At 36.1% G+C, this 24,479-nt stretch overlaps 1 protein-coding gene across 2 annotated transcripts in view; it reads left to right on the top strand.

The window, feature by feature from the left end:
• LOC131435039 (uncharacterized) overlaps positions 1–21,234 on the top strand; it is a 47,459-nt gene extending 26,225 nt beyond the window's left edge. For both annotated transcript variants that reach the window (XM_058602508.1, XM_058602507.1), the window contains exons 5-18: positions 1,079–1,221; positions 1,723–2,062; positions 2,257–2,310; positions 3,707–3,988; positions 4,149–4,277; positions 5,664–5,737; positions 10,017–10,117; positions 18,302–18,553; positions 18,658–18,767; positions 19,149–19,369; positions 19,513–19,609; positions 20,051–20,196; positions 20,458–20,694; positions 20,815–21,234. In XM_058602508.1, the coding sequence (XP_058458491.1) occupies positions 1,079–1,221; positions 1,723–2,062; positions 2,257–2,310; positions 3,707–3,988; positions 4,149–4,277; positions 5,664–5,737; positions 10,017–10,117; positions 18,302–18,553; positions 18,658–18,767; positions 19,149–19,369; positions 19,513–19,609; positions 20,051–20,196; positions 20,458–20,694; positions 20,815–20,985 (2,357 nt within the window). In that variant the 3' untranslated portion in view covers positions 20,986–21,234. The remainder of the gene's footprint in view (positions 1–1,078; positions 1,222–1,722; positions 2,063–2,256; positions 2,311–3,706; positions 3,989–4,148; positions 4,278–5,663; positions 5,738–10,016; positions 10,118–18,301; positions 18,554–18,657; positions 18,768–19,148; positions 19,370–19,512; positions 19,610–20,050; positions 20,197–20,457; positions 20,695–20,814) is intronic.
• Positions 21,235–24,479: the final 3,245 nt, after the last annotated feature.

The raw sequence follows: 24,479 nt of genomic DNA on the forward strand, positions 1-24,479 counted from the left end.
AAGTCAACAACAATTGTATTCTTTCGTGTCGGTGGTAGCTCTTGTTCGTTTGGTTCACTCATTTCGAGGTCGTTCTATTGTTCACTACACAATACTGTACTTGGTTTCTTCTGTCCCGAACGTAAGCGGTTTTGCTTTATCGACTGACTTGGATGAGATGTGAAAACGAACTGGGGAACACACACATCGACTTGGATTGAGCACTGAAATATTGCAAGCAGCGAATATAGAAGACACTAGAGCAAAAATTAGAGTGAGATAGATGAGTAGTGATAGACAGCGAAATCGGAGACGAGATTGACATTTAATGTGTGAGAAAGAGAGAGCAACAGACCGGAGTATACAGCATTCAAGTTATGCGTGTTGGTCCTGAAATTAATGGTTGAACTGTCAGTAAAAATATGACACATTTCCAATATTTGTAAAGCATTGCTCTCTGTGTTTTCGGAATCCGACAAAATGAATTTTTGATATCGTTGTATTAATGAACGATGTCCAGATCAGTTGCTGTGTAGTCAGACCAATGTAAGAACTATCGCAATCAATGCATGGTATGCGATAGATTACATTGCGTCTGACAAGTTTCGGTCTCGGATCCTTAAATTTGAAGAAGGCCATATTTTACTGACAGTTCAACCAGTGCTCAATCGTAGCCAAGACAGGCAAGACGTAGGCAAGACAAATAATTCGAATTGAAATTTCTAAACAAATTGCATCCGTATGTCTCGTTTTGTGTTTTAGTGTAGAGTAACCGTTTTTCAACCAACAATTATAAATGTTACACCATACTTGACGAAAATTATTTGTAGTCGTTGTGAGTACATTTTGTAAAATTATTGTATTTTGTGAAAAAAATTCTGTGACTAAATAATACATAAAATTACAGTTGCCCTGAAGATGAAGGTATAACCTTCGAAACGTTGGACTTTAACGAAAAATAAATGTTTTGACGAGAAAAAAATTGACCAAAAAGCCATCTCTTTATTTGAAACAACATTAATTGGTCACACCCGCATCAAATAAACTCTAATTCATAGTATTATAACCATTACCGATTTCTCCTCTCATACGTTATAAGGACCCAAAGTGGAGTTTTTCAATCCGAAGCTGAGGAGCGAGCTGGAAAAGAAGGATGCTGAAATCATTAAGAAAACCGGCATGAAAGGAGCCGCCCCCGGTGGCGATACATGGGTTTGGCTGACAAGCTACTCTCGGATTCCTGTAAGTTCAAATAAATAAGCAGTATGGGAATCTCTCAAAGCAAAAGATAGAATTCATTGTTTTTGGAAAGAATTATAGTATGTAATCCAAGACCGACTTATGTTGCAGTGTATATAAATATATTTTCCACATATTTTTTTTCCTCCTTTATGGCCTACTCTGGCATTGGGTGATAAATAAATTTTCTACATAATCATAATTATATTTCATAACATTTGGATTATGAAATTGTTTGTTTACAGTAAAAAATAAGTTGGTGGTATACTACTAGGCATTTGAAACAAATAATTATTAGTCATAGCTTATAGCCAAATAAATGAAGTGCATATTGTTACCTAAATGATGAAAGTATTCATTGTCACGACCCTACTGTCAACACAAGGTAGTCATGGAGCAAACTATCTAATTGTCATTAATTGTAATGCCTCCTGTCCAAATATTTGCGTTACGTGATAAATTCAGATTCAGATAACGTTTTGCATTGTATTTCCGCGTTCACAGTTTGATGCAATTACCGGTTTCTGCCGGGCAACAAAAGAGTACTGTCCGCCTGGTCCTCCCGGTCTACCTGGTATTCCTGGACCAAAGGGTAATCGAGGGGATGTTGGTCTACCCGGTCCGGCTGGTATTGATGGGCGCGAAGGCAAACCAGGCCCACGTGGCCCTAAAGGAGAAATCGGATACCCCGGGAATCCCGGGTTGGATGGAAGAGATGGTGTGCCGGGAGAACCCGGTCTCGATGGTGTCCCTGGTCGAGCTGGAGCGGATGGCATTCCCGGTCGAGATGGAAAAGATGGCACCCCAGGTGTGAATGGACAGAACGGGATAGATGGTAAAAATGGTAAGCGACCGTTGTCGACAAAACGAGGGTATAAAACTTTTACCTAACTTAAACAAAAACAATTACGATGGCTTCACTGCGGTTGTTTAGAGGTTAATTGCTAGTTGTTTTTGTTTCATTATCAAAACGAAAAGTTTTGCCCTGAAGATTTTTTTGATAACGTTAATAGCGAGCTTTTTATATACTTGTAATAGGTATTCCCGGACCCATGGGACCAGTTGGACCGCCCGGTGATCCAGGACCAAGAGGTTTGTCGTTCATTATAATAGTTTTAATTGAATACTTTAAATTTGAAGATGACAAATAAGCCCAACGAGAAACTTTTGCATCTCTACACTGCTCTATCCTAATTACAATTATTTTCAAATTGGAATGTTTTTTACATGGCAATACATTGTTCTCCATCGGCAACAATTTCCATTTTCGCTCTAATTTCCAACTGTCAGTTTCGATAACACTTATAAAGCAACACGTTTTGAAGAAAATCGGAAAAAAGGAAATCTCATCTTGTTTTTGAAACGACTTCCAATATCGTTTCCTACAGTCTAAGGCTTGTTCGCGCAAAATATGGACAGATAAAATTTTGAATGAAACGCTGCTAGTTTAATCCAAGATACATTTTAAAGAAACTTAGAATTTGGTCATTTAGGAATTAGAAATAATTAGCTAAAGTGTCTGCAACCGATTTAGCTACTTTTGTCCAAGACTTTCGTTTGTTCTATAATTGTAGCTTATTGTTTATATACAGAGAGTTTTCTCTTCACGAATGTGTAGGAATAGTAACAATTGCTTCTTTAGGTATTGTTCACGGTATATTTTCTTTTTTACCGTTCCGGAGGTGAAGAAATTTTGGCTTGCTCGAGCGCAACTGCATATTGCCTGCAAAACCAAATATTTGTTTGGGGAAACTTGGCCTTTTTCTTAGTCGTGAAATACACCGTTCCGTTGCGTGGCAGTATAAGAAGAGTATTGTATTATCCCAATCCAATCATGTCTCGATTTCATTACGTTGTAACAGTATTGACCCGTGGTTTGCTGCCTTTCATAACTTACCAGTGATCTACCTGACCACCTTCCATCGTATTCGAAGGTCACATAAGATGGGATATGTTTCGTAAGCGCATGCGTAAGACGTTCAGAAAACCGGGAGAAATTTCTTCGATTGTTCCCTCTCGAAGGAGAGAATTTCTCCATATTGCAACAAATTTTTTTGAATGAATTCATCTCTCCAGCCTTAGGAGGGAGAACATGTACGCGCGCTTTTTCGTGTGTTAGATTTACTCATTACTCATTACGTTCTCTTTACTCTACTATTCTGTATTTCGTCCCGGCAATTAGCGGTATATAATACGAACTGTATCAGATCAGATAGCAAGATAGCGAAATGTGATTTTTCGCAGTTTTCATTTCATAGTTGCATTTGTCAGGGTCTTCTTTCGATGTGCTACCCACGTCAGACATAGAAGAAATTTAAAAAAAAACCTTGTTCTAGTCGGCTTCACGTCTTTACGAGACTAAAATAAATCTTTGAAAACTTCATTTGAAAACTATCAACCCCAATGAAAAATAAAACATGTTCGGAGCAATGAAAAGGTTGTTATCAGCTCACTGCTAGGTGGATTAAGTACCTTTTTTTCGCTACAGGCTTGCACGGACCTCGTGGTAAACCTGGACGTCCAGGTATAAACGGTACGCCGGGAACGCCTGGAATCAACGCCTGGAAGATTAAGGTCAATGATACGTTCTCTAACGAATTGCTCGTTCCACCCACAATAGCAGGTGCTGGAACACCGGAAGCACTTCGTCCGATTGTGGTAAAGGAAGGCACTCACTTGAGACTCCGTTGTGCAGCTACAGGGACACCCAAACCACATGTTGAATGGCGACGTGAGGATGGAAAAACGATATCCAATGGTGCATGGCAAGGTAAACAGGAAAAGTGCATTTTGGTTTTTTCTAACCGTTCTTCTAGAGAGCTATTTTTTTGTTGTGCAATACGTCTAAAATTTAAATTACAGATTTTATTTCCACTGTTTTAATTCTTTTTCCAACTTCATTCTTTCATTCTAATGTGACATCGGCTCAGCTTCATCCATGGCAGGACACACTCTCAACGTTACCAAAATCAACCGTGTGCATATGGGAGCTTATCAGTGTTTGGCAGACAACGGTATTCCTCCACCAGCGAATCAGACATTCAACATTGAAGTCCATTGTAAGTTGGCGTTTATTGAGAGTAGTTGTCCCTTAACTATTCATAAAAATTGTCGAATTTAGGAGATTCGCCACTAAGTGCCCAGTGAAGTATTTTTTTTTATTTGTGCATTTTCGTGTAGTAGCAGTTATTGTTAGAAACATCCGACGGAATACTTAGTCTTTATGTTATTTTTAAAAAATCTCAATGTTGATGACCTTTTAAGAGATAAGTATTGTTTTTTTCCATTCTTTATTTAAAAGAATATAGTTATAGAGTTGCTAGATATCGGGTTTTGATCGGATCTAAGGAAGTTCCTAGTGCTATAAACCATTCAACTCAGCTCAACAACATTCAAGAATGTCTCTGATTGTTGATACTCTTTCATCGCGTATAACAAACACATAAAAACTGACAGAACGATGACACCACTCACATCCGTTAGCATATTTATTAAGCTAATACTGGCACCAATACATGCACATGACGTATACCTACAAAATGATCATTTGTATTCGAACTTATTGAACACCGTGTATTCGCATGCTGATAAACCGCCCTTTATTCCATTCGCTAACTTTTTTCAGAGATGGCACAATTTTATCGTTTAATTTTATTTAGTTTTAGTCTCATTTGTAAGGTAAAATGTGGTCACAGATCACGTGTGAATAACTTCCGGATCCGGAGACATAACCAAATAAGAGACCCACTCGGCTAATCGATTTGTTTCTATCCGGGGAATTTCCTTAAAAGTTTGGTAGTGGAAATGCTGCCGAATAAGCGATTTTAACGTTAAATCACGCTTTTGTGATTTACCCGTACCAATTTTAAAATGGTAAATTCCATTCAATTTCACTATATTATAAAAATCTTTACTATTTCACCTTTAATATCACTAAATAGTAATAGACTCAGATACTAGTACACTGAGGTCTCTTATTACGCGAAGGATACGTACCGGGTAAAAAGAAAACCGCGTAACTTCGGAAATACGCGTGAGAAAAACCGCATAACTTCAGAAATCCGCGTAAAAAACCGCAAAACTAAAGAATTTTTTTCGATGCCAAATGTATTAGAAATGGATGAAACGTCGATATCTGATGTAATAAATAAAATTTTGTTTTTATTTTTAAATAATCGAAAATTTGCTTAGTGTCGGAGAGTCGACTTAAAAAAAATTGGGAGAACACCAGATCTCGACGTCTCATGCACTTCTAAGACAAAACAAGAAAACAAGAATTTTTTTTAAAGCGATTTGGAATATATTGTTGCTTGATTCGCGTAACAAAATTTGTGAAGTTTAACAAAAATATGTTGATTTTTTAAAGTTAAATAAATTTTAGTTCAAACTGAATTGTATTCCATGCGCGAGATATTATTGCTTAAATCCGTTTTCATTCATTTCAGTTCCGCCACTAGTACGGGTGCGGAATCAAATGGTATACGCAAATAATGGATCGACTGCTACTTTCGAATGTGAGGTATGTAACGGAAATGTGAGCTTAAATAATTGTGATTTTCTAACAAAAAAAATTATCTGCATGGAAGTTTCAATGTACTACTCATTCGATGATTGTGCACTAAGTAAAAATTGAGGGAAAAATGCCGAGTGTTATAGCTTAAGTTATTTTTCTTGCCAGGGTTGATTCTGGGGAAAATATCAAATTGTAAGAAAAAATCTCATATATTTTATTGCGAATTTATCACCAGTACAAAGTTTGTCGCTTGAGAACGGCTTCAGTAACATTGCGTTTTGTTTTGTACTATACCTTCTTGGGTTTGATAAATTGTGGATAACTTTCGATTCAAAATTTAACATATGAATTCTCAAATGTCATAAAAATGGAATTGCTTAAATTTTTCAACAATCGCGGCATGCCATATAATATATTCTTCATAAAACGTTATCGAAACTGAGGAACACTTTAGCTATGAGTATGGGCACTAACACATGGATCAATAAGTCCCGAGACTAAAGCAGAGATGTCGCTCGTAGTAAACCAGTAACCACGTATTTCTACAGTACTAACCTTTGCTTGAAACGGGTCAAAATTTTAAGTCGATCCGACCAGAAACAGCTGAGTTATCGACCTTGGAGTAAAGTCGTTTCGTAGTTTGTTTTAAAAATTGAAAAACCGAGTTTCGTGTTTTGATAAAACATTGTTTTATAATGGGTAAAAATACCGTGCAAGCGAAACAATGGATTGAAAAATGTTATCCGGACTCTTGTCCATCAAAAGCAACGATTTGTCGGTGGTTCGCCGAGTTTAAACGTGGTCGTACCGGCACAAATGACGCGGAACGCTCGGGTAGACCTGTGGAAGCCGTTACACTGGAAAATGTGAGTGAAGTGACAAAAATTATAATGAAAGATCGTAAAGTGAAGCCCCGTGAGATTGCTGAGATGACACAAATATCATATGGATGTGTATTTACTATCCTTCATGAAAAATTGAGCATGAAAAAGGTTTTTTCCAAGTGGGTGCCGCGATTGCTTTCGATGGAACAAAAACAGCAACGAGTCGAAGCAGTTTATCGCTATTTACTCGCAAACAAAAAAGATTTCTTGCGTCGTTACGTGACCATGGACGAAACATGGATACATCACTACACTCCAGAGTCGAAGCGGCAGTCATCTGAGTGGCGCACAGCTGACGAAAGCCGTCCGAAGCGTCCGAAAACACAGCAGTCAGCTGGCAAACAGTGATCAACAGTGATTATCATATTGACTCACTGGTGCGTTTGAAGGAGGAAATCGCAAAAAAACGACCGCACATGCAGAGAAAAAAAACCCTTTTTCATCAAGATAATGCACCCTGCCACAAGTCGATGAAAACAATGGCGAAATTGAACGAATTGGGCTTTGATCTGCTTCCCCACCCCCCATACTCGCCAGATTTAGCCCCCAGTGACTATTGGCTCTTTGCTGGTCTTAAAAAAAATGCTCCAGGGAAAAAGATTTGGCTCAAATGAGGAGGTCATCGCTGAAACTGAAGCTTATTTTGAAGCGAAAGATAAATTTTTTTATAAACATGGTATTGAAAAATTGGAAAAACGTTGGAACCATTGTATCACCCTAAAAGGTGATTATGTTCATGAATAAAAAAAAATTTTGCAAAAAAAATGTTGTTTCCATTGTTAGTCTCGGGACTTATTGATCCATGTGTTATATTTTTTTGCACTTACTACTTTGTACGAAGTGTTACCACATCAATCTAAGAATATAAAAGAAAAAAACTCGAACTTCTCAAAAATAACTAGGTTAAAAACATTAACATACTTTTTTTTAAGATATCAACTAAAAACATTAAAAAAATCGAGCTCATATTTTAAATGTTTGTTATTTGAAGTATTTCTGACAATTTCATTGTTATTTTCATCTTTTGTCAAATTCACGCTCTTCACGAAAACATACAATCAAATATTTCTGAAACGGAAAATTATTTGAAAATTGGGATTTATATTAAAACTGCTGATTGTTCCCTAAAATGGAGATTTCCAAGATATGTTTGATAAAATACTTCATATTTATTCCAATCGATAATGACTGGGCATCATATTATCGCCAAAATTGAGGTATCCAAAAGAACATCCTTATTTTCATAAATCGACTTACTACCAGTTAAACACTGCATCTTTATTATTATTAAATTTACGATACGCAAGATATGGGTTCCATTGCTTTCGTGATCACTCTACCAATAGGAACTGAGGATGGATCAATCTGTAACAAGCCTACATATTCATTTCTGACTTCAGCAGCGTGAATAACATTTTGTCTTACACACCAAATTTCTCTTTTGGAGTTCGGTAATTATGTTTGCGGTAACGATTTGGAGAATATTATTTTTACTGAACAATACGTGAAATTTCCCTAACTTAAGGTCATCTTTCGAAACATTTACTGACACTGACACTCGATAAGCTTTGAAATGTCATTTATTTTGTCAATAGCCGGAATCGCCAACAACTCTACTTGGCATTTTGTATCTTTGTCTAGGTATTGTTTTATAAAATTTATGACATGATTTCGTTGATTATACATGCGATTTATTAGTATAATGAATAAATAATCGAAGAAATCTTACTTCGTGCGATGCGAACCAAGATTTCTTCGATTATTTATAGAACTGCGCGCCGCCGCGCCACGCCGCCGCCGCCGATAATTTCGACACGTCGCCAATTTAAGAAAAAGATGATCAGCGCGCCGGTTATCACATTTTAATCGTACCGCCGATAATATTACATCAGCCGAAAAAATGATTTTATCAATGTGGAAAATTGTTTACAGTTTTCATGAAAATTCATTGAAAATTACAGTACAGTTACTTTCTTCCTACTTATACTGAAAATCAGTACAACCGATGTCAACCGAAGCCAATGTCATTTGATTCAAAGCCTATTTTCTGTCTTTATTTAAAAGGTTTTGAGCTATTGGCACATTATCGGTCGCGACATCTGAAAATGAAAAATGGAACCAAGAAAAGGAGGGTTCTTCCGAAAAAAAATAATGTTAGGTTTTTTCGGATTACCAATTTTTCAGAAACCAGTGTAGTGTTGATTTCTCAGGTACTAGAATGTTTAGTGATCGAGTACCATTTATTTTGGATACTTTATTTGTTATTTCCGGGTATTTGAAAAATGGTATTGAACAAAGTTTCATGTTTTCCATTCTAAATAAACGTTAGTTTTCGCACAATAAATTAAGATCAACGTTACCAACTCAAAGTAAAAACATTTTCTTCTACTTCTACTATGACTTTTCAAATGAATTAACCCGTTTTTATAAGAAATCGTTACAAATGTGAAGTAATTAATATTTGAATTTGTTAATTTGATATTATTTTTGATATCTGAATGAATTTGAGCACCAAATCGATTCTATGTTAATTACATACGTACGAAAAAGATATATTTATTTTTTTGAGTTGATAACGATTTTTATACATGATAATTATCAACTTTGTAAAAAGCGATTTGAAAAATAGTTCCGAATAAAACTTCATATTTCTTGCTCATAATAAAAAAACCCTTTGTATATGAATGAAATATTTATTTAAACAATAGTCAACCATCTCCAAATATCGCACTTATATTCATCTCAATTTCTCCTCTAATTCGATGCATTCGAAACCATTTACCATCTCTATTCACTACGTTGACTTTAATGGATCACATAAACATAAGGATCTTTGATTGTAGGTCGACAAAACAATAAGATAGATAAATTGTCCTGTGTGAATCAATATTAAAAATTTTAATATGTTTATAATTGATTACGCCGAATCGCGCCGCCTCCGCCGCCGATGTTTTTAGGAAATAGCGTCACGCCGATTCGCCGCCGCCGCTGGTCAAAAAGACGTTTCAGCCGCCGATGTTGACAATTTTGATCGGCGCACAGCTCTAATTATTTATTCATTATACTAATAAATCGCATGTATCATCAACGAAATCATGTCATAAATTTTATAAAACAATACCAGAAAAAGCTACATAATTTAATGCTATCCTTTATCGAAAAATTTGTCATATAAGCGATATGTACTAACACAGTTTATGAAATTTGTGAAAATGTTTATGGCATGCGGCATTATTCAAATTTCGAGCTGCTTAATCTCCCCCATGATACTTTGTCATGAAATTATTATTACCTTCTTTCCCTAAGAATATTTAATGCATTATTTTTTTAACAGTCCCTCGTAGGACCGATATTGTTATTATTCATAATATTCATGTGATATATGTTGTTACGTGTTACAGGTGGAAGCTTTTCCGGAAGCTCTAAAATACTGGGAGCGAGTACCGGGAGGTCGCCTTCTGGAACCAGGAGACAAATACCAAATGGAAACACACAACGACGGGTGAGGAAAACAAGTGAAATGAACTCGAAATTATATATCCCTAACTATTCCCTACACCTATTGTTTGGTCTAACCGTAACAAAAGGTAGATACAAACCCTTGTTTGAATAAATTTTCATTCTGCAGAGTATGAAGCATTGAATGTTTGTGGTAAAAAACTTATTTTACCTTTATATGCTTAATCTCTCCACCAGCACTTTGCGCTCTAATATAAATCGACATTTGATCCTTTTATAAAATATGGCCAAAGTTAAACGTTTGGCATACTAGTTTCAAACACTTTTTATCTTTCCCTAGAAAGGAATGTTATGCAACCATTGCAGATATCTATTTTTGTTGTAACAGATCTGTCCATTTCCAATTTTTGAATTCACATTTGGTGAACATATTTTCTCTAATAGCTGATCTATCTATCTAATAAGATTGGATACAACACTAATGCGAATCTTTTTTTTTATCCGATTTTACCCAACCAATCAAACCAGAATCTGAACTTATATTTTGATAATTTCAATTCAAAATATTTATATTGTGTACAATGCTCAACACTATTTATAAGGCTATTGATTCAATAGTCTTTGCTTAGGCTATATAAAGTGATACCGCAGCAGAAAAATGATTTTCTGTATCTGTTTGGATATGTGGCACCGGTCGTGAGGCGGCTATGATTTCGTCCATGTTCGATGTACGCTTTACAAAATCCGGTCGTGTGGTAGAGCCTTGACTATCACAAGGCTTAGGTTGATGTCAGAGTGAGCACGGAACGCGGAGCGATTCAATGCGATGTACTGTACGATTCAATGCGATGTACGCATTCACTCTGACCGGTTTGCTTTGATCAAATGTAACTAGGTCACATGCGCGTCCGGACGCTACGCGTGATGCTTTCACTCTGGCAGCAACCTGGCAAGTGGCGAAATGGTAGCGCGTAAGCACGGATTGCATAAGAACGCAGGTTCGAGTCCTGTCTCTGAGCGTATCTTTTTCCAAAAAATCGTCTTTTCTATGAGTTTATCATTCATTTGGCTTCACCAATATATGTTTCCGCACAGTCATTGCAAAAACTGATGCACAAACAGTTAACAAGTACGGAAAATACAGGAGCTATTGCACATAATACATTAATACGTACAGAAAGTACAATAACAAGTACAGAGAGTACATGAACAACAACAGTTCAGGTACAAGAACAGGAAATGCAGGTACAATTACAGAAAGTACAGGAAAAGATACAAACAGTTCAGGAACAAATTTAGAAATAGTACAAAACACAGGAACAAATACAGAATGATCAGTAACAAATGCAGAGAGTACAGGAACAAGGACAAAAAATACATAATAAATACATAAAGTACAGGAACGAGTTAAAAATGTAGAGGAACAATTACAGAAAGTTCAAGAACAGGTACAGAAAGTACATAACCAAGAACGTACAATACAGGCCAACTTTAGATCATACAAGAACAAGTACTTAATGAACAACAATACATAAATAACAGGAACATTTTTCTTATGTTGTTTTGTATAGTGTCACTTACATTAAACGGCAAGTACATAATTACCATAAATGACGTTCAATAACCGTTTAGAATTGACCATTTAAACAAAATATGTTTCTAGATTCAACATGGTAAAATCCGTTCTCTTTTAACAAATATATCGATATTTTTGTATAAGCGACTTTTTCTTCCTGTATCAATTCACCTAGTGGTGTAAAGATGTCATAACTCATGTTTTTATGAAAATTAGTAAGGAATTATCCTAAAAACTTTTAATGTTGTATAAGAACAAAAAAGTTTGTTTGGGCATACGCTAGCATAACATTTTCAATTTATAAACTATCTCGAGCCAAGTTCAGCTCGGATTGGCGGTTCAATGTACAGGGCGCTAGCCCTAGTAGGATCGTATCACCGGCAATGAACCTTAACGTTATGCATCGTCTGCGAAGTCTGTTGAAACGGAAGATCCAATTCCACAAAAGGGATTTAATGTTAATGGCTTGCTTTTGATCCAAGTTGTAAGAAGTTCTTGTTTTTTCTTTTGAATTTTAGATCTTAAAGACGATTTAAAATTTTAGAAGTGAAGTGTGACTCTGTTGCTCCGGAACACGGAAGTCGGATCCGAACAAAGCTTGTGAAAATTTACTCAGCCGCTTCTGAGAAAATGAAAGTATTCACTCGTCTTTTTGATATTCTACATTAACTTATGGGAACATAATACTTTTCATTTGAATCTAAGTTTGTGAAAGTCGGTCCAGCGGTTTTTGTGAAATTGAAGTGATTGCCGGTTTGTAGTACACAATCACTTTTTCATCAGCCCAATATCAATGGGATCATTAACTAACCAGATCTGTGTAATTTGAAAATTATACAGTTGAAAGTTTTTGGCTCGATTTATTCATGTCAAGTATAAAAACCCGCTCTCAAAATTAGTATGTTCAAACTAATCAGACTGTAATTGCGGAACCGGAAGTTGTATTCGATTGAACGTTGGTAGAATTCTATTGGCTTGTATGGTCTTTCATTTGAACCTAAGCCTGAGAAAATTAGTTCAGCGGTCTCTGAGAAAATGAAGTGCACTTTTGTTGGCACATTTTTCTCCGCAACTCTGAAACTGGAAGTCGGATCCGGAGGCAATTCAATAGAAGGCTATAAGAATTTTACAAGGCCTTTCGTTTGAATCTGATTTGTTCCTCGAAACTTTTTTTTTATATTCAGTTTTAGATATTTTTTTTTTTTGTTTCGATTATAGAGACTTTAACATCTTAGGTCATTCGCCTCTTCGGACCAGAAAAACTTTCTGACCCTATGTGCGGGGTTGGGAATCGAACCCAGGCGGGCTGCGTTAAAGGCATCGACTATCCCATCACGCTATACCCGTCCCCGGTTTTTGGATATGGCCATCAGAGCCATCTGCGAATTTTCCATAATCTCATCTCGGGTGCTAAAACGCGTTCCTCGGAGCTATTTATTGAGTCGACCGAATAGAAAAAAGTCGCAGGGAGCCAAATCAGGTGAAATCGATGGTTACTGAATGGTATTCGTTTCCTTTTTAACCCAATGCTCACGTATTACAATGGCATTGTGTGACGGTGCGTTATCGTGGTGCAAGATCCACGAGTTGTTTGCCCACAAATCTGGTGTTGAACGGATCCAAAAGCAATGTCCAACTCTTCTGCCATCTCGTTAATAGTCAATTTGCGGTCTACGGTCATCCATTCTTTGGCCTACCGCTTCTCTCATCAACATTCACAGACTAACGGCCACTTCTGAGACGTTCGTGCCACTGATCATCGACAAGCTTCTTCAGAGTATTGTTGCCGAAACATTCTTCTAACATTGTAACGCAAAATTTAATGCAACCTCGTTGTTGCAAATTCAATTCCATTTTGAAAATTGTTCAAAATCGAGGACACGCACAATCGCAGATGTACTCAATACAGCGTAACTTTTACAGATGTACAGGCATCAAGCTGAAAATTCAATAAATGAATATAATTGACAGATGTGGCAACCTAACAAAAATCTAATCGTGTGACTGAGAGTGCCACACGGTGGTGATTCCGAGAACTTTTTGATCAAGGTAGTAGTTTTCCAACTTAACTTTTTTCATGCATTTTTTAAAATTTTCAAGTGTTCTGAAAATATGTTTTAATACATTTTAAAATATATATATTTGTTAAAGATAGCACTATTAGAATATATAGCAATTTCTATTTTTTTACAAAATCAATTCAATAACACGATTCATTTTGATTTTGGTTTACAATTAATTATTTTTGCCTTTCTCATATAGAAAGGCTATGCAATCACTGTGAAAATCGACTTTTTAACCGAGGCCCGGAGGTCCGAATGTCATGTACCATTCGACTCAGCTCGACAAACTGAGCAAATGTCTGTGTGTGTATGTATGTGTCCGTGTGTGTGTATATGTGTGTGTATGTAACAAAAATATGCACTCACTTTTCTCAGAGATGGCTAAACCGATTTTCACAAACAAAGATTCAAATGAAAGGTCTCATAGTCCCATAGCCTGCTATTGGATTTCATTCCGATCCGACTTCCGGTTCCGGAGATATGAGATGATATGTACCAAAAAAGTGAAAAAACATGCACTCACTTTTTTCAGAGATGGCTGAACCGATTTTCACAAACTAAGATTCAAATAAAAGGTATTATGGTCCCATAGCTTGCTATTGAATTTCATTTGAATGTGACTTCCGGTTCCGGAGTTATATGGTAATATGTGAAAATTTGAGAAAAAGTTTACACTCAATTATCTCTGGAACAACTCAACCGATTATTGCTTACTAAGATTCAAATGAAAGGCCTTATAATATCCAAAAAAAATTGTGGAACATTCTATCAGGATCCAACTTCCGGTTTCGGAACTAAAGCGTGATAAGTGGAAAATTACCAATTTTATTAGTATTTTTCCACGAACGATGGTTAAAAACAGGTACAAATCCCATAAAACTGTCCGATAAATTCTTCTAGTTTGCAGAGCTTGTTAGTTTGTGGGCATGGAAACTTATTTCGGCACTACTGGTCCTCTCTTTTACTGTTCCGAGAGCACCGAAAGTGGAGAAGAAAAACTCCTAAAACTAAATTCACTTCGATTTCTCTGCGATGCTTGACCCGATTTTCTCCTATCTTGATTTGAATTAAAGTTCATACTGTCTTTAAACCTACTGTGAAATTTCATCCGGATCCGACTTCCGGTTCCGCAGTTGCAGGGCGATGAGTGTCAAAGTTTTCAAATCGCCATATAAAGTGACAATATGTACAAAACCGAAAGAAGAAGAAAACACAAAACGAACAAGGCGTGCTTTATTCTATTTCGTACACGTTGTGTAGTGATGTCATTAATAATAATAATAATAATAATAATAATAATAATAATAATAATAATAATAATAATAATAATAATAATAATAATAATAATAATAATAATAATAATAATAATAATAATAATAATAATAATAATAATAATAATAATAATAATAATAATAATAATAATAATAATAATAATAATAATAATAATAATAATAATAATAATAATAATAATAATAATAATAATAATAATAAAATTAATAATAATAATAATAACAGAAACGCAGGTTTTTTTCGTTTGTTAGATTTCGTTTAATTGGTTTAATCGAAATAAAACATGAGATAGTAAGTATAGGTTTAACTACGTTCAAAACTGTTCCAATTTGTAGGTCATATTTGTTGGTAGCAAACGAACCAACTTTGGCTATTCCAGCCATCTGAATCCGGTTCCGGATGTATTGGAAATTATGATCAAAAACTGCAAAAAGGATCTCACTTACTTTTCTTGGAGATGGCCAAATCGATTTTCACAAACTTATAGGTTCAAAAGAAAGGTCTTACAGTTTCATACGGAATTCCTTAATTTGTAGTGGATACTACTTTCGGTTCCGGAACTACAGGGTAAACAGATTTTTTTGAGTTTGTAAGATTAGATCCGAACAAATTATCATATTTCTATTTAATAAACAGTTGTTTTTGCGAATTTCACGATTATATTTATGATGTTATGAGTAATATGAGAAAGGCATAATTACACCACTAGGTGGATTAAAATAGGTTTTAAAGTATATCATAAGTTCCAAAAATTGACACTGAATTTCCTTACAGAAAGTTTTAACATATAATCAAGCAACATTTTTCATGTTGCAGAAATGTTTTGAGTTATAGATGACCTACAAATATCATACTTTTTTACCATAGGTTAATATCTTGACAACATAATTTTCAGTTCAGTTTAGTCTACGTTAATCTCTTAGTACTTACCTGTGTTAAAGATATAAATAAATGATATAATAATGAATATAGTTTTGTGCTGCTGCGTGGAATCTCTCATGAATAAGAACATGCCGCATTAAAATCAAGGTTGATAGGTGGACATTTGTACTACAAATGATTTAGTTTTCCTCTAGTATCACATGATCCTTATGCAGTAGAGAAGGATTAAATATAAATATAGTAAACACGGACAAAACAAACGGTACTCAATGTCACGCTGTTTCACTTCTGGTTTGCCCGACCACGTCTGACATCATTCACAAACAAACTTCACCCCTAATGAAAAGAAAAAGCAAAGGCATGAAAAATAAGATAGAAAAGCCACGTCCGAAGGCTATGTAACGTACTTCTACAGGTATACGGGGGTGAATAGATGAAATAGGTAAAAGAAATTATTTCGTCATATACATGCATTTATTTTCATTTTTTTTTCGAAATATCTTTGCATGTACTTTTGGATACTATCCTAACAAATAATATTGAACAGCAACATTATGACCCTGTATCCGGTAGAATCGAACCAAGGCAGACTTCGAGAAAAGGCTTAACTCGGAGCTAGTTTTTTTAATTCTCAAAAAGCATGTCTTTTTGATACGAAAAAGGCGGGTGGATAATATCACAGACATAACTGGAGGACGTGAATACGAATAAAACTAACATGCTTTTTTACACTTCCGAATATAGATAATTGTTTGTATGAGTTGATTGAATTTGGCAACTTTAAATTTTTTGAGAAGCTGAATGCGATTATTGATAATCTGTTGCTGCTGCTAGTTAAGAACTGCTCGACATGACGTCCGCAAAACTAATGAGAGCGCGTTGGAGCGTTTAAGGCATAATACCATGTAAAAGGTCTGGTTTTGCTGCCGTTGGTGCCGACAGCTGATTGAACTGACTACTGTAATGTTTTGCAGATATGCACTCATCTATTTTTTCATGCGAGAAATACGCACCGCATAAAAAATTACATGAAACCCACTTAACTTCGAAAATTCGTTTGAAAAAGCACATATCATTGAAAATTCATATTAAAAGTTCGCATAACTTTGTAAACTCGAATAAAGAACCACAAAGCTGATTGTTTTTGTTATCTTAGAAATGTTAAGATCTCTTTCATCATCACTAAATTGTTTTTTTTTCATAATTACTTTAACTTCTTAGACCAATGTACATTAGTTTTTCTTGGCCGCAGTATCAACCATATATAGAACTTTAAACCTAATATATTTCGAACGGTTAGTAAGTGTCCTTTGGCGAGAAGCTGCATAGTATTCATCGAACGCAATCGGTCCCACATAAATTACATCCTTCAAGTGCAGCATATTTGGCTAAATTATCGACTCTCTCATTGCCTGGAATGAAGCAATGAGCTAGGACCCAGACTATAGTGATTTGATAATTATTATTCAACATGTCATTCAGGTACTGTCTTATTTTGCCCAGTAAAAACGTTTAATTCTTGTCAGCCATTTTTGAATGAATGGCTTCAATTGCACTCGACTATATGAGAAGATGAAATAATGGCACAGAGAACAGACATCCAAGTAGAGATTTCAATTTGTGTAAGAAATTTAACGGTTGTTTTAAAAAGCAAGATGGTCCAAGATTCCACACAATTGCATGGATGTGTCTTAAAGGGTGGATTTCCTGTGACATATGGTTGAAATATACTGCCATGAACCTTGTTGAGATTGAAGCTCGACGAAGCCAGTAATTGAAACCACGCCATCATCTGCCAATTGTCTTAGTGTGTATGGGATTACTAGACAGCTGTCAATGTCGTTCACGTCACAATTATAGAGAAGCAGACTGAGGCATGAGCCTTGCGAGAGACCTTCTGTTCAACCTAGGAGCATTATTGTTACAAGACAAGAGTGCTATAGAAAATTACATCACTGAAAAGGGGCTATCAATGGAATCGTTATTTGGAGGAGAACCTCCCAAATAATGCTCTGCATAGAAACAGATTTTGGGCAAACTTTCCCAGCCATCGGTTCGAGTAACCCTTTACTCTCATTGCAAACGTTACGATTCCTCGAATACGATTGGCCCGAAGTATGTTCTTGTATTAATAATTTTTCTTGTATTAATAATTTTTAAAAAGATTCTTATAGGAGCTCCTCCTCCCCGTTTAAGATTCGTCTCAAAAATGATTTTGAAAAATATCGATTCAGAAACTTGAACTTGATAAACCTTTACACGTTTCGTGTTTTTGTATGACAATGACAGATGCTCATCTTGCATTAAAAAACCACATAACTTTGAAAATTTGCTAGAAATAAAACTTCATAAACTGAATGCGAAACTCATCGATATATGTTAATTTTCATGTTTTTTGTACTCTCCCCAAAAACAGATACAAATCAATAATGAGGTTGAATATAACAAACATTCGCCTATCAGACTTTGGCGAATACCATTGTATTGCCAAAAATGAGCTAGGCATAATACAGGCAGAATTTCATCTGATGGAACATTCACCATATATCATCCATCGACCAGGAGGACTCGGCGAAACACAAGAGTATGGCAAACCTCCACCAAAGGTGGAATCATACGAGGAAATCTGTGGACCTCCAACAACTTGTCCGGAATGTCCAGATCCGAGGTGAGAAAGTGAATTTTACTCCTACTACAATTTATATACAAGACTGGTTATCTTTCCTTTATGTTCTATTGCTGTACACTACTTCCCATGCAAAACAAACAAAGGGACTTCAAGTGCAAAGACACAATTGTTTCTCTTTATGATCTAGTGGGAAACTTGGAAATCAAACAAACTGGGAATATAAGCTATCCTGGATTACCTAACAGAACAACAGGTTTGTTAGTTCGCCATCTGAATATTATGAACTTTTTAGAACAGGTTTTGAATCATTAGAGCTTCATACCTTTTTATTATTAATCCGTTGTTTAAAAATTGTGTTTTCCTCATCTCAATACATTAAATGTTAACATCCGTCTGATTTATTACTACAATTGAACTGAGAAGTCTACGTGGAAAAAAAACGTTGCGTCTGGGGCTCTCCTAGATACGCTACTGTGCCAAATTATTTCTAACAGAGTTATGTTTTGAGTATTCATTTTTTCATATGAAAACTAGCATGTTTGTAGATACACATATTATTAACTTTCAGTTTGCCTTTTTCAGTATTAAAAAATTTATCAGTATTATTCGTTGACAAACTATGTTCACTATACAGATTGCGTGTTGTATGCTGTCGGAAAACCAGTCTATCACAAATACACCGATCAAAACTATGGTGCTTGGTTGAAAGACGCTGCGTCAAGGAATGAAGCAATAGAGAAAAAAATTTGGGCGACGCGAGAAAATGATACAAGTCGCTTGTTCGAATTTGCTAATAAAACCACCTATCGGAACAATGTAGCCACTAAAACGTACCGTTTGGATAAAGCATTTCGGGTAAGAATTTTTCTTATTTTACTGCAATACTTTTTTGATTTATTGTCATTTTTATGCGAATATCTCAAGTAATGCACTTTTCATAAGATGTGCGTTGTTCGAAACAGACCCTTTTATAATTTTGCTTATTGTGTTACAAACAGGGAAACGCTCACGTAGTATACAACGGATCATTTTACTACAACGAACGAAACTCACCACGAATCGTCAAATATGACCTCAACTCAGAACGACAAACAGGTAATGGAATGTTCACATTTAAAATTTATGCTCTTTTGGCAAAAATTCACACTAGAAACCATAAACTTCTGAATATGACAGTATCTGTCTATAATAAATTGGTTTCATGATTAAATTATGCTTATATAAAACTATACTGGCTTCTTGCCAAATCTAAGTGAATCATTGCATGGAATATAGATAACTAAAACCAGCTACAATCAATAAAATTAAAAAAGTTCTATACCAATGCCCATGCCAACGTTCCCCCCATGAATGACGATTCAATAAAAACATTTGTATAATGTAATATAAATTGTGTTTCTTACATAACTGATTCTACATGAGCACTTTAATTTGATTTCAACAAAACTTTTTTTTCTCGCTTATTTGCCACAACTGTTACATTAAACCATGCTATGAATTTATATTTTCTATTTGCTACTTCCCTTTGTTTTACAGCGGTCAAAGAGATCGAAGGTGTGACTGTGAATGGTTCCAATTATCTTTACACGACTGAGTTCAATTACATGGACTTCAACGTGGACGATAACGGACTTTGGGTCATCTACAGTACACTGGAATCCAACAACACAATCGTCGCCAAGGTAAGAGCATTCTCATTTGCTTCGATTTCATGTCTATTCGGTGTGATTATTACTCTTTTGGCTTGTTCTGAAGTCGACACACACACCGAGGAAATCGGTTATGCGCATTTTCGAAATTTGCTACTGCTATTCGGTAAAAACAATTCTCGAACATATCTCGGTGTGCTGACCACAATGCATTCACTTCCGACTGGATGCATTGCATGATTGGATAACGTTCATTTAGTGATACCAAGCGTTTTTGGGACACTTTCCTTGCAGCTTAACGAGTACAACCTGGATATACAGTATAGTTGGAATATCAGTGTGAACCATCACAAGGTGGGCGAAATGTTTATCGTATGTGGCGTCCTGTACGCCATTGATTCCGTAACGGAGCGCAACACAAAGATTAGACTGGCACTGGATTTATATCACAGTAAGCTTCTCGATGTCAGTCTAACGTTCACTAATCCGTTCCGAAAGACCACAACTGTTGGATATAATCCCAAAAATAAGGTAAATGTGAAAAATTTCGAGTCACAACAATTTTTATCTATGACATTATTCACTTCGAATTTCAAACATCTTAAAATGACAGTTATTAACTTTATTTATTAATTTTATCATTCTTTTCAGGAACTATATACATGGGACCGAGGCAACCAGTTGACCTACCCTATTCGGTATCATGTTGCTGAATACAACACAACTGCCAGCGAGAAGACCGACGATGCCCTGAACCCACAGATGCAGACCGGATATGATATCTTTAATGATCATGATAATGACGACGATGGTGTTAATTAGAGACTCGTTGCAATACTCTAAATCAATAAGTAACTGTCATGTGCAATGTGTAACTTTGAATAAATATTTGCCCGGATTCTGAAGATTTTCTAAATCATGGCTGATAGTGCTTAGACTAATAAAACTGTATTGTGGATCATATATCTAAACAAAACAATTGAATATGGAACGCACGAATATTTTATAACTATATACAGCAATAAATCAGATATTTTACAGAATAATTCACGATGAGGTGTATATTTCAAATGATTTGATCTATTGACTAGATGACTACTCTTCAAACTATTTGTATAATATGCATTCAGTTTTTCATCCGAAATGTTTTCCAAAGCTTTAAATAATTCTGCAACAAAAAACTCAGACAGATTTCGGAAAGTGTTACTTGTGTAATCAATATTCAATCAAGTAAAATTAATTTTTTAGTTTTCCAAAGCTTAGTATTGTTTAAAAAATTGTTCAAGCTCTTTTTTGCACAAAACTCTACGCCCTTGCAAGTGGACTTCGGCAGTTAACCGGAACATTTGTCATGGCGGACAATAACATGCTTGTAGACATGAACGACACAACTTCCGACAGGTATTTCGTATACAAATTTCCCAGTTCACAGTAGCACCTTTTTCACTTCAGAGCTCACTTCATTCGTGGGGGAAGAAAAGTACGAAGTGCACTGCCAGTCGTTGCCATCCAGGATAAGATAGGCTAGTCCACGTCATACCAATCCATGCACGAGCCCGACGCTTCGTCGAACCCAAAGAGAAAAAAATTCCATTGAAGACGAGTATAGCGTAGAGTATAGTATAGTATAGTATAGTATAGTATAGTATAGAGTATAGTATAGTCGATGCCCTTCACGCAGTCCACCTGGGTTCGATTCCCAACCCCGAAACGCTCTGATGTAATACCGATACCAAAAATACCCAATTCTTGAAAGAAAGTATTGATACCTCAAAGTATCGACTCGGTATCGTACATCCCTACTGTTTGACCGGTTGCACCGACCTCCCGGCCAAGTACACGCAGCGATGTTGTCACTTTTCCCAGGATCGTTCAGGATCGTTAGCCGTCCGGAACCGGGCTTTCTTTCGATGCTCTGACTGTTGTCTAATCATGTCAAAATGTTGTAGATGCCAGAACGGGCTTACTTGGCGTGCCACAAAGTGCCACAGGAAGTCCGTTTTCGACGAAGACGCACTTCTGAATGGAATTACTTCACTGTTTTTGCCATCACAGTTATGCCGTTTTCCATTGAAAAACACTGGTGACGTGAATTGCTCTGATTTTGCATTTTCGAGCAGAAATTACAATAACACACCGTCAAAAAATCGCACTTCTGCTTGAAAGTGCAAAACCAGAGCAATCCACGCCACCAGTGTTTTTCAATGCAAAACGGCATTAGAGTTCATCTTATAGAGCGGTCAAATTTTGTCTTCTGACTCATGGGTTACTATGATTGATGCTGCATGGGTAGTTTCGTTAGTGCGAGTGAAACCATGAATTAATTTCGTCAATATTTTTTCATGCAAATGGTAAAATAAATCCAGTTACTTTTCACTAAATCTCGTTCATTTTTCTCATCACTGTACAGCAAAAATTTATTCAATTGATTATGTTGTCGTCCATGACTTCGTCGTCACTATTGTTGTGAGAAGGGCCATTACGGGATAGTTTTGCTTTTTTATGGTTTTTCACTAGAACTTGAAGCGTTGGAACTGGTACAATTAGTGTACAGTGTCAATATACAGTGAATCAGTAAAATAGGCGGTAAATATAGTCTGGATTTGGTTCAATGATTGTTTTCACTATTTAAATGAGATATTTATTGCATAGAAAACTTTTCCCTGTTTTTACTGACTAATAATCCGACTAAAAACAAGTTTTATCTTAAATATTCGATACGTTAAGTAATTGCGCAGAACGATTTAAAAGTTTTTTGTCCCGTTTTACCTTATGTAAAGCTTGCTTCAAATAGAATTGGAACAAAGACAATTGCCTGTATTTCGGTTATTTATTATTGTATTCAAGATCTTTTTTTATACAAATGTAGCGTTTTCTTCATACTTTTAAGAAAAAATACGGATAAAATTATTCGTCACGGTTTTGAAGGAATTCTCGAATTTTTCTTGTAACACGGCTCAGTAGGCGGCGCACACCTTCTTCGTCCATCGTTTTAGCTATCTTATTCCACCAGGTCGTCATCCGATTGATGTCTTTGACAACGTTTCCCTTTGCCTTGAGTCTCCTCTTCATGATTGCCCAGTATTTCTGAATAGGGCGGAACTGGGGGCAGTTGAGTGGGTTAAGGTTTTTCGGAACAAACTGGACCACTTTCTCTGCATACCATTCTTAAACGGCTTTGCTGTAATGACAGCTTGCCAAATCTGGCCAAAACATTACAGGATGGTCGTGGGATCGAATGAACGGCAAAATTCGTTTTTGGAGACACTCTTTTTGGTATAGTTCCGATGTCATTTGTCTTATTTGTAACGAAAACTTTCGTTTTTTTTTTGCCGCAGCTGCAAATGCCCGGCCAAATCATAAATTTTTTTGCAAATTTGTCGGCAAAAACAAATTTAAATTTGGCTGGAACATCCCCCCGAGCCGTTGCCAAGTAAAATTTTTGACCTGGGATTTGACCGAAGTCAGCCTTGACACAGGTTTCATCGTCCATCAGAAGACACCCGTGGAACTTGGTCAGCACCTGGTCATATAGTTTCCGAGCACGAATTTTGACCACACTATTCTGTTTCATGGTCTGATTTGGCTGTTTGCTAGCTCGATACGACTTGATTCCTTCCCGGAGTCGAGTTCTCCTCACGGTACTATGGGCAGCACCGAATTTTCTGACCAAATCACGGTCCGACAGATTAGGATTCCTCTTAATCGTCTTCAAAATCTTACCACGCAATTTCCGGTCGTCAGTTCGACTCCGACGATCGGCTTGAGGCTTCCGAATCGTCGTCAATGTTTTCTTATACCGCTTGATAACGCGCCATACGGTATTTCTGGGCAATTTCAGCAGTTTAGCTAGCCTAGATGCAGACCACAATGGATTTTCCAAATAACTGTGCACATATTTTTTCCTTCTTTCGGCTTTCATGTTGATTGTTTACAAAGTACAGTCGATTTTCGGAATGTCAAAAATCATACGTGAAGCTGACAAAATTCCCGACACGTGGGCGCCAAGAGCTTCCGTCCACCAGGAGCGCCACAATATGAGCAAAAGTTTGTTCCAATTCTAAATGAAGCAAGCTTTACTGTAGCCATGTGCGGGGTACATTATAAAATTTCGCGATAATGCCGTTTACATTAACAAAGATTTATGAATATTCATGAGGCCAATATATCTTCAACAATTGATGGTTAGAATTTTTTGTTTACCAAACAAGTTCAAAATTTACATTTAATAGAAAATTAAATTTGCGTACAACTCTGTCGAAAAAAAAATACATCGAATACAACGAAAATTAAATTGTTAAATAAATATAATACTT

The sequence above is a fragment of the Malaya genurostris genome, chromosome 3 (assembly GCF_030247185.1).
Source record: "Malaya genurostris strain Urasoe2022 chromosome 3, Malgen_1.1, whole genome shotgun sequence".
Classification (NCBI taxonomy): Eukaryota; Metazoa; Arthropoda; class Insecta; order Diptera; family Culicidae; genus Malaya; species Malaya genurostris.